Source organism: Electrophorus electricus, chromosome 5 (genome assembly GCF_041902795.1).
Source record: "Electrophorus electricus isolate QZ-2024a chromosome 5, ASM4190279v1, whole genome shotgun sequence".
NCBI lineage: Eukaryota > Metazoa > Chordata > Actinopteri > Gymnotiformes > Gymnotidae > Electrophorus > Electrophorus electricus.
This window is the reverse complement of record NC_137501.1, coordinates 30,909,179-30,924,665: the sequence shown is the minus strand read 5'-3', so window position 1 is coordinate 30,924,665 and position 15,487 is coordinate 30,909,179. Positions and strand designations below refer to the sequence as shown.

Sequence of the window (15,487 nt, the reverse complement as noted above, 5' to 3'; positions counted from 1 at the left end):
CGTGTGTTGCTCCCCAGAAAGACAAAGCCCTCCTTCTTCCACGGGAAAGCCCCCACCCTCACGGAATTCTGCACCCACCCACGGCCCTGTGTGTGTGTGTGTGTGTGTGTGTGTGTGTGTGTGTGTGTGTGTGTGTGAGAGAGAGAGAGAAAGAGAGAAATGGAGGGAGGCACAAAAAAAGACAAGACAGACAAAAAGAGAAACACCACAGAAACGGCGCGTGGTGAGACTCCACATCTTACAGTTGTGCGAAGTTTCAGAGCGGCTCTTCCGTCTGGAGCGACGTTAGAAACACTTCTCACACCAACCATGTAGACATGAGATCATATTATCATTTTCACAACAAACAACCTTTTACAAGCCAGTGCTTTTCTCTCTTATCTGAGGATAATGCAAACAATGTTTGGTCCTGAATGGTCTGTACAATATCTATCTGTAAAGTGTCCTCGAGTCTGACAAACATGCTGTATAAATGTAAATAATAATAATAATACTACAACAACCACCCCAAGTTAAAACTTTGTTAAGTCTGTCAAGTACTTGTTAACGCTGTGACAAAATGCACATCAAACTCATGCGAGACAGCACCTATCAGGGACTGTGTAGTTCTAAAATATTCAGAATATTTGGAAATGTCTAATTTTGGAAAATAACCCAAGATAAAAGCTAAAATAATAATATGTGATTTACAACGACATAAAATATTAATGGATCACCACATGGCTAGTGACAGGGTTACTTGTGTAATTTTCCTGCAGTACGCCTTTCAAGAGCAATTCCATCAGACACTGACAAAACTGCTCAGGTAAACAGTGTGACTAACGCGCATCCACAAGACTGCGGTTTTACAACTGTGACCGTCATCCTCTCGGCCCAAGCAGAGAGAGGAGCGCAGAAGCAAAGCCTTTCATTGTTGTGTACTGTCGAGCACAGTCTGGCCATGCATCAACCCAAACTGTGACCAATTAACTCAGCCAGGGTCTCCTGCAGTGCAGGTCAGCCAAAGGTTGATCATTAACCAGGCTTAGCTTGGCCGATAACTTTAACGGCATCTCCGGGAAGCGGCGTGAACAGGACAAGGCTTTTCTGATGCCCATAGTGGCATTATAGTTTCTCGTTATGTGCCGGGGGGTTGGGGACCGACTCTACACCCACATTCAAAACAGACATGTACCAAAGCATCGATTCATTAGTTCTCAAGTCTACATGGTGATGTGTTTCATTCTATTCTATGATACTACTGAGAGCCAATTGAAATGCTCCATACTCTGGTCTACTTTAATGATGTTTAAAATAACATCTGAAAAATCTGCCATTTTAAAATCATACAAGCAAAGGCTAATGTTACTCTCTCAATCCCAAGCCTGCTCCCACTTTATAAACAGACAACACACTCATACACGCACACACACACACAAACTCTCTTGACTCGTATTAGAAAATCTAGAGTGGCCAGGAGAAATGCATACTGCTCTTCCATGTGACTCTCCTTGCAACTCTCAGACAGGGGAAAAAAAAAAAAAAGAAAAAAAAGTGAACCCAGCCTGCAGGAAGTGACCTGAAGTGACCTGAAGCCAGGGCCCAAATGGCAACTATACTTAAAGCCGTACGCGAGTGAGCAAGAGCACAGCACAGCACAGCAGCTGCAAAATTACAGCCCAAAAAGACCTCACCATTGTGGTCCATGCCACATTCATCCACAGAACACTCAAAAAACACTCAAATATCGCTCGAACCCACTGACCCGCGCGGGGGGGGGGCTGTGTGCTGCTGAGCAGGAACAATGGGCTACACTGTGCCCCGTGGCCCAGGAGAGTCATGGGCAGAGCTTGACAAGTAATTGAGCGATTAATTAAAATCATTTAAACAGGAGGAAAATGCACCCAGGGCCTGGAAAGGCAGCCATGTACTGCCTTCATTCTTTAGACTTCCTGTGCTGTGGGATCCTTCAGCATCTATGGTTTTCTTTTACACTCATCCTGTTTTCCCTCCTGTCCATCCATCCATCCACCTCTCTCTCACACTCCCTCCCTCTCTCTCTCTCTCTCTCTCTCTCTCTCTCTCACTCACTCACTCTCTCTATTTTATTACAGATTGTTAATTATTGATTTCTCTCTCCTGTGGCAGCACACAAGCCTCTTTTGGAGGTTGAATTTAAAATGTTAAATAATCCACCTCATTAGACCACAGCTAAAATGATTTATCCCTGAAAAGTAGACTAACCAAACCCTGTGGCTGTCATAATTGGTATGTATTTAAATGCATTGTTGTATTTAAAACTTGTAACTCTTGGTGTTTAATAGTTGTACATTTTTTTAATCATAGGGTTTTGATTTTGCTCTGTTTTAGCTGTCATTGTTGAGACAAAGGCAATCATAAACTCCACTATTTGCATTATGTTATCCTTATACTTAAATCCCTGAAGTTAAAATTGTCCACAAAATACATTTTTGCTAAAGATTTCCTAACATCCCTCTCCCTTCTACTATGCACTCGCCATCAGAAGCTGTGTTTTCAGAAGAAGCTGTCCACACAGTCACAAAGAAATGATCTCTGGATCCCTGGAAAACATAAACATGTTTTGAAAGGAGGGGTTGCTTTATAGTGGACGTTTTTGTGTGTGTGTGTGTGTGTGTGTGTGTGTGTGTGTGTGTGTGTGTGTGTGAGAGGGAGATTTATAATGGAAGTGTGTGTACCCTTCCGCACGTTCCGCATTTGTAACGTGGACCGATAGTGAGAAGCTGAGAAGAGCAAGATTTATTATTAGGGGCAAATCCAGAATCAGGGTCATTAGAACAGAGTCCATATAACCAACACGCACAGATCCAGAATATATGACAGAACAAACCAAGTAAAACAGGAAAACCGGGAAAATAAACAGGCTAAGTAGAAACGGGCAACAACGGAAAATGCGGAACAAAAGCATGAACAGCTAACATCCATGCTATATCTCACACACACACACACGCGTACAAAACCCCACGAACTAACAGGGAAAACAGAGAGCATTGCATTAACGCGCCATGTGTAAACAGCCGGTGTGTGGCCACGTGTGACCGCATTCAGAACAGGTGTAAACAGAATGCGTCTTCTGTCTGACAGCAGAACTTACAGCCGCTCCCAAAATCTTCCGAGCCGAGGCAGACAGGTTAAAAACCGACAACAGGTCAAGTAGCTGGCACACCGGCCAGCCTAGCTAGTGGTAACATCATAACATCAGTAGCTATAGGCAGTTTGCTCACTTCACATAATGTTAAGCTCATTTATGTGGAAAAAGTTGTAAAATGGATTGACTGGTAAAAATTAGTACTATGAAACAAAAATATAGTTTCATTTTTCTAGCTATATGTGCGCTTTATAAATCAACGTTTTCGCTTGGCATGAGCTGGTCCTCACTGGGGCCCCACCACCGGCCTGTCTGCGCAGCTACAGCTGGGAAACTCTGTGGTCCGCTGTAGGTGGCTTCCGCACATATATGACACCGCCATTACAGTAGGTTTCTGGAAGTAAATGATGTGTGGGTTGGTGTGGTTTTTGTGCGGGAAAGTAAGATCAGATCTCATCTGGTAGCACTGGGGACGCATTTTCCTGAAAAGCGTAATCGGAATCTAGCCAAAGTAAATCCAGATACAATCCAGATATGAAACAGATGTTAATGCAAGGTGTAAGAAAGCTGTACTGTCTCAAAATCAGTTACCAAACAAAAAAACAACTCGAGGGGCAAATTAGACCCACCACACAGAACTTGGGTCATGGAAGCTTTGCTTTGAATAAGGAGGGTGAAGAGTTCAGCCTCCCCCACAGACCGCACACACACTCGCGCTCACTCGCTCGCTTTCTCTCCCCCCCTCTCTCAGGCTGTTTGGGTGTCCAGAACTGTATATTCCTTAAATAATAAAAAGCCATTTAAGTAAATTATATTAATATGTAGTTAATATGCAGTTTATTATCAATATGATTACGATTAATAATTATGCAGTCATGTTAAATATCTGATTTTCTTTCAAACGCAGGGAAATGAGGGTGGGATGTGGTTATGGGATACGCTCCTTAACTGGACAGTGCAGATATCCTTTTATTGCTGTTTTGCAAGTTGTTTGACGCTGCAGCATTTTGCTAAACTAACATCGTCATGGCGATGCCTATGGAAAACTATGACCCGGAGCGAGCCGTGTTTTCAGTGGGAATGAAGCCCAACACCATGTGCTGATGTTCAGAGCTTACTGGGACGCTAGTCCGGCAAGGCTGTGTTACTCTCCCAGTTACTATCCTAGCTAGCCATGAGGCTAGTTAAGTGTTTTTTAATAAATGGCACAAAAAGTACATGAATACCAGTCTTTTTTTTAACATCCGTGAACTCCTCCATTTTTGAGAAACTAGCTTCAGGCAATTAGCATCACAGGTGAACTATACTCGTGAGGGCCTGACGGGCCAGCGATCGGCCAATCAACTCACTCCACGTACTTTTTCACTGGTTCTGGGCCATTAGACCCGTCGCGAGTATTACGACTCTCTCTGTGTCCCTCAGAAACTCGGTTCCCTACACAGCAGTGGTGCCTGTACTGACAACAGCAGCACTTGCTGTACGTTAATGTTTTCTTTCTCACAGTATGAACAGGTGTGACACCAGAACACTGACTTGATATTCAAACAAAAACCCCTGTGAGTGCTCAGATCCGGTTCTACAGGGTCAGTTGCTCTCCAGCTCCACCAGCTCCAGATCAGCCCACAAAGATCTTGACAATTAGCTGATGAAGGCAATCAGAGCAGGTGGAGCCCCATGGCAGAGTGCCACATCTGTGCGTGATCCAGTTAGTCTAGCTCTTCCCTGAAAGCGGCACGCCAGGTGCAGAGGGCGCGATGGGCAGCCTGTGCTGGTGCTTGCCCTCCGCCAACCGCCACCTCCGGAGGGAGCCGGCATGCCTGCCACACCACGAAAGCAACGCGGGCAAGGCAGCGGCCTTTCCTTATCAGTCGAGGACAAAGAGACGCCTCGTGGCCTCGGTTTCCTGGCACCCTACAAACTGGAAGGGTTGCAGCCAGGGAACTTCATTAAAAACAGCAGGAAGGGCACAAAGGAATGTCTGTCCTGTTCCAGGACACCCGACTCAACCCGATTAGATCAGGTGTGTTAGAGCAGGGGAATACACTGCATTGTGCTGTGGAGATGTGAATTTTAAAAGCCTGCCTTACACTCCAGGAAAAGTCCTCTCTGGTGTAAATGCGAATTCAGTTCAATTTTATTTGTAAAATGCTTTTTACAACAAATGTTACCACAGAGCAGATTTGTGGAGGTCCTCATCTAAGTGACTCCTGGTCAAGGAGACAACAGCAGGGATACAGTTCCTGATCCCACAAAAGAAAGAAACTTTGAGAGAAGGCAGTCCTCCCCTGAGCTATTCAGCTCATCCATGAACTACAGTATATGAGCACTGTGTTCGCAGTCAAGCACAGCACAGATGAATTACACTGTGTTTAACGCATTCGACAGCAGACGTGTGTGGTGACTTCAGTGCGAGTATGAGACAGCTGCCATATCCAACACACATGTGCATAAAGATCAGTGCCACAGCCAGATTCACGTCTGATCTCCTGCTTTCAGTGTTTTATCTATGACAAACATTTTCACATCTCAGGGTGAGTTTGAATGTCACTGGGACTGGACCCATTATATGAATTACAAGAGTCAACGTAACTGTGCTTCTGGAATCACTCCTGCAAAAACTCCCCACGAGATCAAATATTGCCTTTACTTTCCTTCTTACCAGATGAACAAAGACATATCAGTTAACCATCAATTTTTTTTTCTGTGTTAAATTCTGTGTATATTGCATATTAAGGTACAGTGTGCAATGCAGACTTCCCCATCATATCACGAGGGACTATCCCAATTATCGTCAGGGGACCAAGACAGTCCCTTCACTGAACCTGCTTACTGAACTGAGCAACTGAAAATGACAATATACATCGTTCATGGAATAAGAATGCTGACTGGTAAGACGTTCGTACGCATGGGTGGATTTCAGAGGACGAAGGACACACGTCGCTAGGGCCGTTTGAGATGGGTTCCCCGGGCGGGAGTGTGCTCTAGTGGAAAGGGGAAGACCTCGTCTCCAAACAGGTTAGCACCTGCGTCTGTCTGTGAATAGATGCCACGCGATTACTCACTACTGTAGGCTGGGCGTTGTGTCACAAAGGAACAAAGGCCTAAATTACCCTCATGGAACCAGTCACCTGTGCTGTGTATGCAAGGGAGGGAAGAAAAGAAGTCATCAAGAGATTTTTCAATGAATTCTGGAAAGTTGCTGAGGGCCTCAATTGTAGAAATATGCAAAACATATGATCATGACTCAATCAACAACATCTTAACAATAACCATACTGGATGTGTCGGAAGGAATATAAGATAAAAATATAAGATAAAAGTAAAGTGGAAAGGACAAATAGAGAGCGAGAGAGAGAGAGAGAGAGAGAGAGAGAGAGAGAGAATTTGATTCTAGGTTGAACTGAGCCTCTTCTTGAGAGAAGCCAGTGACACAAAGCCAGAGAGTACTTAGCTTGGCCCTTTCCCACGATTTCCCAGTTATCCTGAGGAATGTATGTATGTGTGTGTAGGCCTGCATGAGTATCTGACTGGGTGAGGTGACTGTTGAGTGTGTATATATCAGTATACTGGAACATGCATTTTGTTCAATGCAAATGAGTACCTTGCGTGTGTAGATTTGTGTGGGAGGATGCATGTGTGTATGTGTGTGTGCGTGTGTATGTGCGTCTAAAAGAGTTTCCTCGGTTTCCACGGAATATGGCCTGTGGCTGGCATCCATGACTTTTACCAGACTTGTTCTACAATCCTGTCTCCTCTGCATCTCCCACCCCCCCTCACACACACACACACTACATCTCTCAGATATTAAGCCATAACTCCCTGGACACACATGCAAAACAATACAAACAACAGTTTCGACCTCCCACCCCCACCCACCAAAAAAAACACACCCCTGCACCAACAACTTGAGAACGATATCGTGAAGTCTTCATTTCCGGTCTGGTGTTCCTGAGAGGGAGTGTCAGTCTCCTCTCTTGACACTCCATTGGCATTTATGAGACTTTCAGAGACTGCCCATGGCGGCCTGCTGGCCCATCCACGCTGCTTTGTCCCGGATAACCTACCCTCTCCTTCAGCTTCCCACACTTCCGCTGAAACATGGAGGCCGTAGGCCGTACGAGGCCGAACCCTCTCCCTCAGGCTTCCGGGGAAAGAGGCGAGACTCTCTTTTGAGAACTGCTAGGGATGGAAAAAAGATCGAGCTGAAAGGGTGGGGGGGAGCAAGAGAAAGAAAAAAAGAGAGGAAAGAAAAACACAGGATACGGCACTCTGGCACAGCGGCGCTCCAGAAACAAGTAGGGACAGGTCTGGGACAGAGTTTGGGAAGAATGAAAAAACAGGCAGCAGGAGGGCGGAGGACGAGAGGAAGAGAGACGGGAGACAGAAGGAGAAAGAGGAAAAGAGACAGGAGACAAGGAGAGAGAGATAGATAAGATCACTCAGCACACTGAGTGGATTGTTTTCTCCTTGCAGAAAAAGCCTGTATTAAAAAGGGTTTGCCTTTACGCAACTGAGGTGTTTTCCAGTTTAGTGTGTGCAACATGGGACCTGCGTGGGAACACAAGGAAGAGAGAGAAGTTGGCTGAAGGTGTAAGACGGAAAGGCAGATGAATAATGGAGGAAAGAATGGAGCATGAGAAGAGAGAACAAACATCCCTGAGGACAGAGGCGGGAGAGAAGGATGGAGGTGTAATCCAACCAGAAGCCATGCAGCAGCACCGCAAATAAATCAGTGCCAAAGCAAACAAGTTACTTCTTGTATTTGTACACGTGACACGTAATACAAAAGAACATTAGACAGACTGGAGACAGGAGAAACCTCAGAGCACAAGCAACATCTCAACTCCAAGACAATTCAAGCAAAGAACTATGTGAGGGATCAGTCCTGCTTCAGGTGTGCAACAGGCTTTGATTTTTCATTCGGTAACGACAAACCCAAAGCACTGAGATTATTCCTTAAAATCTCTTAACTTGGCCAAGGGTTAAAGACTCAAACAACATAAAACATTTACATTGCACAATAGGCGTACAAGAAAACATCAGCTCAGTGAAGAAGAGAGATGCCATCTCTGATATTAAGAGGATCTCAGGGGATTTGTGATGGCAGAAGGAGTGGGAACCAGAGCAGCTGCACTGTGACGCTATACGGAATTAATCTGGCCGTTGGTTTGTTTATCAGAGATGATGCACAGTGGTCAATGTAAAGAAAAAGATTCCAGCCTTAGCCAACTAGCTAGTTATCAGATGTAGTGCCCAAGGTCTGAGGCCTGACAGTACCGGTTCCTTTTTTGTGAATCGTGTGAAAAATGTTTTGCAATTTTTTAAATAATAGTTAAGACTTGGTTTGGGGCAAGATAAACAGGCCGCTGTAAACCTCATTGGAACCCTGGATCACGACTCACTGTTAACCTCATCAAGATCCTGAATCCCACATTGATATATCCTGGACCACACCTCACTGTTAACCTCATCTATATCCTGGATCCCACCTCAACGTTTACCTTATCTCTTACAGCAAGGCACACAAACACTTACATTGGAACCCTACTTCAAGGTCTAATTTCACTTTATGAATGTACATTTGGAACAAATATATGATTCTTTTGACCCCTGATTGCCTTATCATTGACTGCATTCCATTTCACAATCAATCATTCTCGGAAAGTTTGCACTCGATTTGAAGTTCTTGCCAGCAAAAGTCATGTGACAACGAATTCCGGCACAATTATCTCTCAGTTTTGTTTTTCCACTCACAATTTCAGACAGCCCTCAAACACACCACAACAGATACAGAGTGGAGTCAGAGAGAGAGAGAGAGAGAGAGAGAGAGAGAGAGAGAGAGAGAGAGAGAAGTCCAACAGCTAACCAAATTAATCCTGTGCAGCAAGTAAAGCAACTGATGTGCTTGTGTTGGCAACCAAAATGTCATAATGAGATGGTATTTTTGGTGTTGGGGAATTGTTTTTAGACATAACAAACATGTCTGATAAATGCATTGTGCATGGTAGTTGGATACTTCAGGAACAATTAAACAGTTATCTTGCGATATTCTCTTTGTTTTTTACATATACATTTAATGACCGAATCATTACTTTGCGACGGGCCTAACAGTCGGGAGTTATTTTGCTTTGATATGTTGGGAATGACACACACACACACACACACACACACACACACACACACGACTGCAACTGAACAATAACATGTACTTACTATTGTTTGACTTCAGGTCGCGGTGAATAACCGGAACAATCGCCTCACTGTGCAGATACAGCATGCCCCTCGCGATCTGCACGGCCCAGTTGACGAGAACGTGCGGCGGGATGCGTCTGCCGGCCAGCGCGCGGCTCAGCGGGCCACCTGACGCATACTCCATAATAAGACACAAGTTTGGTTCCTGCAAACAAACCCCTTTGAGCGCGATAATGTTGGGATGCGTGAGCATGGCAAAGAGCCGCGCCTCGTTCCGGACGTTCTGAGCTGTGACACTAATATCCTCGTCCGGGTCTTGACGGGCGGCTTTCACCGCCACGAGATCCCCTCGCCAAGTGCCGCGGTAAACCTTCCCGAACCCGCCTACGCCGATCACCTCCTCCAGCTTCAGCTCCCGAAAATCCACCACCTCCGGCTCGAGCTGCAGACCGACAGGGGAACCGAGCTCCCGAACTCTGCCAGCGCCCGGCTTCAGCGAGACGTAGTTGGAGGGGAAGATGCCCACTTTGTTGTTAACCTTGCCCGCCCACCAGCCCTCGTCTCCGGATATCTCAGAGTCCAGAGACAGAACCTCCACCACGTCTCCTTTCCGTAGAGTGAGCTCGTCTTTTCCCGAGGCCTCGTAATCGAACAGGGCAGTCCACACCGGGTTGGTGAAGCTTCCTTCCTGAGGCTGCTCGAGGCTCTTCCACGGCGACAGGGGGCTGCGCGTGAATATGTTCTTCAGCGGCTCCATAGAGCTTCACGCGAGGGTCACGAAAGGCTTCGAATCGGCGGGATGTCGAAAGTAAAGTACAAACGAGCACTTTCCGGCCCCCGTCTCCCGTGCCAGCCTGCGCGTGAGGCTCATCGGGGACCAGTGTACGCTGCTCCAAGGCCACGCGCAAAATCACGCAGCCATGGTCACTCGGAGGGCTCCTGCAGAAACACCGAGCACGAGCAGACATGGAGTGCGTGCGTTCCCATGAAAGCGCACGCGGGCGTTAGGCGCGAGGACTCGATGCCAGTGTAATCACCCCTAACAGGCTGAGTGCGGTCCGCGCGGCGGCTTCAGCGCCTGCTCAGGGGGGAACATCGTCGCGCAGAAGATTCCGCCTCGCGCACCCAAACGCAGCGCCCCTGCCGCGCGGACACAGCGCGAGCACCGACCGAAACAACCATGGGTTTGCTGAGTATCCCGGAGGCGCGCAAACGAAACCAAATGTAGGCTCAACAAATCAAACAAACAAACAAACAAACAAACAAAAAACAACACCACACACACACACACACACAAGTATGTCGGCAAAGCGACTTCACGATTTTAAAACGCCGCGGATGGAGAAAGAAAGTCTATTCCGTCGTGCATTGGCGTTCTCGGTGCTTCGAGCCGATTGCTGTGGTCAGTCGGAGCAGGAAGCGCACAGGCGCGGAGAAGAATGGCAGGAAAGGAGACACCCGCTCCACGCAGGCTGGAGAGTCCACCGACCCAGCCACACGCAGACACGACTTCAACCGTCACGCTTCTCCAGCCCAACGATCCACTCTAATTAATTCTCTCATTGTTCATCTGTGGGGGGGGAAGTGGTTATTGTCTCAGACGTTCACGTCGGCAACAAACTACATTGCAACCAAATGTGAACAGGAAGAATCAGGCTAACTTGCGTGATCTGTTTCTAAACACAAACTGAACTCTGAAGACGCTCTTTACCTCGCAAGGCCGTCGTGGATTCGGTTACAAACATCCGACATCATCTTTTCTTTTCACCAGAACACAATCTTCCGACTTTTCACACTCTTCTCGTGTCCCGTAGCCGAAGCGCTCTCCGCGGCTGCTCGCAGTCTAGGGGTGGAGTTGCTCCTACAGGAAAAAGAGTCAGATGACGGTCCTACCACGACGCGCCGCCCGGTTAGGACCAGAGATGAGGGTCCTTAACTCAAGGGTTTCTGTACTGGAGCCCTACGTTAAACGTGTACAGATATTGCGCAATGACAATGTAGTGACAGATGTGGTGACCAACCCGTAATTTTGAAATAAGTCAAATATTATTGCCTTCATTTAAAAGCTAGTAAAACACACTAATAAGACCGTTTGTCTGTTTCAGACTGTTTAGTTCAATCTAACTTACATTAATCTACAATGTGGATGTTTCTGCTAGATTGAGAAGATGTAGAGAAAAAAAGGGTTTTGTGCTAGCAATCAGTTTTTTGTTTGTTTGTTTAGGGGTTTTTTTTTTATTGTTGTTTGGTTGCAGATACCATTGCGCAGCTTTAGGTGCAACATTGATTGACTTCCAAAGGAAGATCTCATCAAAACACTGAGACCTGAATGTCAAACTCATTGCACCGGAGTCAAAAAACATTTACCTTACATTTATGACATTTAGCTGACATTTTCATCCAAAGCGACTTACAGTTATGACTGAGTACAACTTGAGTAATTGAGGGTTAAGGGCCTTGCTCAAGGGCAACTTGGCAGTGGGGAGGCTTGAAGTGGCAACCGTCCAATTACAAGTCAATTACCTTCACCACTGAGGTACCAAAAACAAAAATCTAGTTAAGTGTCAATGGACCAATCAGAGACGCCAACGTGAGATGTCCAGTTTAGTGACGCCGGCCAGAATTGGAGTCTGTTTTTGCTACCAGAACTGATGTAGTGTAACGCAGAAGGACAAACTGCAGATGGTGCTGCAACCGTGAAAACCTTAGAGAATTTTTATCATATAAAACACCTGCCAACAAAGTCCACTTTACACTTTGCATTCGTGCATTGGTAGTTGGTAGTTAAATATTTAAGTTGCATGTCAAAGCTTGATTGTTTTTTGCAGCCACATATAATTAGCCATAACAAAGATAAGACTGATCATGTCTTTCATAACACCGGATGTGAGCAAAAAAGATAATTCTAGACTAGTGCTTTTCCTTCCAGCAGGTGGCCACCGTGAGCTCGGCCTGTTTGAAGAAAATACTACTCTTCCTTCTGCCTTCCCTGGATCTCCACGGTGGCGCCTTGTTAGGCCGCATCCCAAATCACTCGCCGAACACCCTACACTTAGTTCAGTTCTGTAGTGAACAAGGAAAATATAGTGTTATATACGTCTTAGTGAGCACAACGGGAAGGAATGTTGAATCGTATTGTCATCGCCTATGGCAGTTTATTAGGTTGTGGTTGTTAAAAGGGGTCAAAGGGAAAAGGCATTAGGGTGTGACTCTAGAATTCCCTGCTAGCTGTTAACACACACACACAGACACACACAGAGAGAGAAAGAGCTGAGTCATCAATTCTTCAGGAAGGATGCAGTTGTTTTCATGGCCCAGTAGCAGACACTTAACCACAGGAGTACAATATCTAAAGTGAACAGCATAGACACACAGACATCCCCTCACCCACCCCCGGCTATCACTGTTATCCACTAATCAGTATCCACTTTTTTACTCTGGCATTGTCTACAATTATAATTGACCATAATATATGCTATGCACAAAAACTGTTTACAAGTCTGACAGCAAAGTTAGCAAAATTATTTGAATAAAATTAATTGGCCAAAATCTAACTGAGCTAAATCGTGATAAACAACTGCAAAAATGATGTCTGTACTGAATATAGTCATGCCCCGTTTCACCTGAACTTGAATCATTCACTCCAAAACAATTCCAAAATCTCAAAATCACCGTATATACATGTGACACTCTACAAGGATTAGGTCAGCATAAATGTAATGACTTTCCCAGACAGATTAAGGCAAAAACCTGTAATTACTGGGAGTTCATTCAAGTCATTAGAGTCATGGCTTAAGGGGGTTATGACATCACTAGAGGTCAGGCTCTGGGGTGACTTGTGCATGTGTGTAACTCTAAAGAAACTTTAGCCAAAGACATCTCATTGTCTTTTACCTCCTCGAACACATGACTGTACTAAGAAAACGCTAGATAACTTACAGTACAGGGAAGAAGGAGAGGCAAAGATATCAAAGATATTAAATTCGCAAACGTCTAGGCCAGAGATTGGGGGGGCATTCTGAGCATATAGTTTAATGTAAGATGAACATTATCTGTTGCTGGCCAGGTCGTCTTTTGCAATATTTTGGGAAGACACTTCCTTTTGCGAAGAATAATACAGGTAACCCAAGTTCTTGTAAAGTTTACACAACATTAGCTGTGCTCTTGACTCATATTTGATTCATGTAAAGATTCACATATCAAGGAAGGCTCAAATAAGGCCGTATCAATGCCAGACTGTTCAGGGCTTTCACCATCTTGACAGGGACCCACCTCTCTCCACTACTGTCAAACAAAATACTCCCTGAAAGTAAAGCCAGTGAAATGATAGCAGAAAACACACCAAGACATGCATGCAGGGGCCTCTTCCTCCAGACTGGAGTTCATAAATCAGTGCTAAGTTATTTGGTTCGATACCTAAAGCACAGTTAACTTGTTTTGCTCACATTATTCAAATTAGAAAAAGTGAACAGCTTTAAGACTTACACTAAATCTACTTTATTAACAGTGAGGCATAATTGCATTCATTTTCCACTTATGACAGACAGACAGACAGTTATCTGCTTGACAGCTCAGTGACAGACTGCATCCACAGAGAAACATGAAATGAAACCTTTCATCCCTGCTCACCCGTTGCCCCCATCTTGACACTGTTACTGTGTTGCTGTACATTATATTTACTTTATATTTTGTTATCTTGTTAGTCAGTAAAAAAGTGCAAACCATTTAGTTTCTGATAACGAGCACGGTGTAGTATGTGGATGCGACATCATACGCATCTCAAAGGCAGCTGCTGTTTTCTTGGCTTCACTGCTACACAGAGATGTGAGAGGCATAACCCTGTTCCAAGACAAATATGCCTCATTATTTTATGGCCTGGGAACATGTAGCTAATTCTTTTCTAGTGCGGTTTGACTGTGATCTTAAGAAACGCGCTGTGGGTGTTCTGTTCCGAGGTTGCACAAGAAGAGGGAAAAGCTGTATCATCATCAGGAAAATATACATACAGCACATCCATATATTATTATTCTCTTTACCTTTGTAGTAGGTAGGATATTACTTCTCAGGAATTTGTTACTTCCAAGGATTATCCACTCAAAGGAATTTAAAAGGTCTTGACAAGTCATTCATTCATTCATTCATCTCTCCTCTTTATTGCTTAATCCAGTTTGGTGTCTGGAGGGGAATCCCAGCATTACACACATTCAACCAGACAGTGATAAACAGAATAGACTAAGGTTTTAAAAGTTTTCATTATATCTGTGTTTAATTAAGGTTAAGGTTAGAGTTACTAAGTCCTTGGTAAAGACCACTTCCTGCTAAGTAACATCTTACTTTGACAATAAAAAAAAGACTTGTTTTTTTCTGGTTAAGAATTAGTAAGCAGCAGTTTTTCACCTTGTTCTACAACTTTAGTTCTGTGTATACTATCGGGGGTATACCAGCGGTTGGTTCTGGGTATACTGGCGGGGGTATACCAGTGATTAGGCAGCAGGCTTCTCCACAGCTTCCAACATGTAATCACTAACATGGTTCTAACATAACCGTACATGCCCATTCCATGAGGTCAAGGTCCTCTAATATTCACTGTCTGGTAAGGAGCCTGGTATCAGATTAGTGTTGGAACTATACTCAGACATTCAGATGCACCTTTGATCTAAACTACAACCGTTTTTTTGTGGTTTTTTTTTTTTTTGCACTTCCATGTAAATTCTTTATGTATTTGAGCAATCATCACCTGCTTTCCAGAACAAACAGTAGTGTTGGAATAGGGACTGCCCCACAGCTTGCTTATTCAGATAAAATAGACTCTTTTTGGAAAGGATTTTGTTTTATTTTATGATTGTAAAACAACTTGCACTCAGAACATCAAAGCTGATAAACTTTATTCCTATCCCGATAAGGTATTTATCCCTTCCACAGACTCATTTGTAGCTTCTTTAGCAATGAAGAATTTTTTTTTTGAAGGTACGTTCATAATCTTGAATCCAGAACCAACAAAGGTACTCTGAAAAGCAGAAACGCATGTGCTCATTTCAGGTCCTTGAGATTGTACCACTAAACCCAATTTAGAGTCACTGTTCATTCACACCTAGTAAATTTTATGATTTACCAAAGTCCCAATGACGTCGATCAGGAATGTCGGAGCAGGTACAGCACCACTGAAATAAATATTTTAAACCGGAGGAAG

The 15,487-nt window shown here is 44.6% G+C and overlaps 1 protein-coding gene across 1 annotated transcript in view; it reads right to left on the bottom strand.

Moving 5' to 3' along the window:
* Window positions 1-11,165, bottom strand: part of LOC113591899 (mitogen-activated protein kinase kinase kinase 11) — a 31,862-nt gene extending 20,697 nt beyond the window's left edge. Inside the window, exons 1-2 of the mRNA XM_035529973.2 lie at window positions 11,009-11,165; window positions 9,319-10,867 (exon numbers count right to left, since the gene is read on the bottom strand). Of these exons, the coding sequence (XP_035385866.1) occupies window positions 9,319-10,054 (736 nt within the window). The 5' untranslated portion in view covers window positions 10,055-10,867; window positions 11,009-11,165. The remainder of the gene's footprint in view (window positions 1-9,318; window positions 10,868-11,008) is intronic.
* Window positions 11,166-15,487: the final 4,322 nt, after the last annotated feature.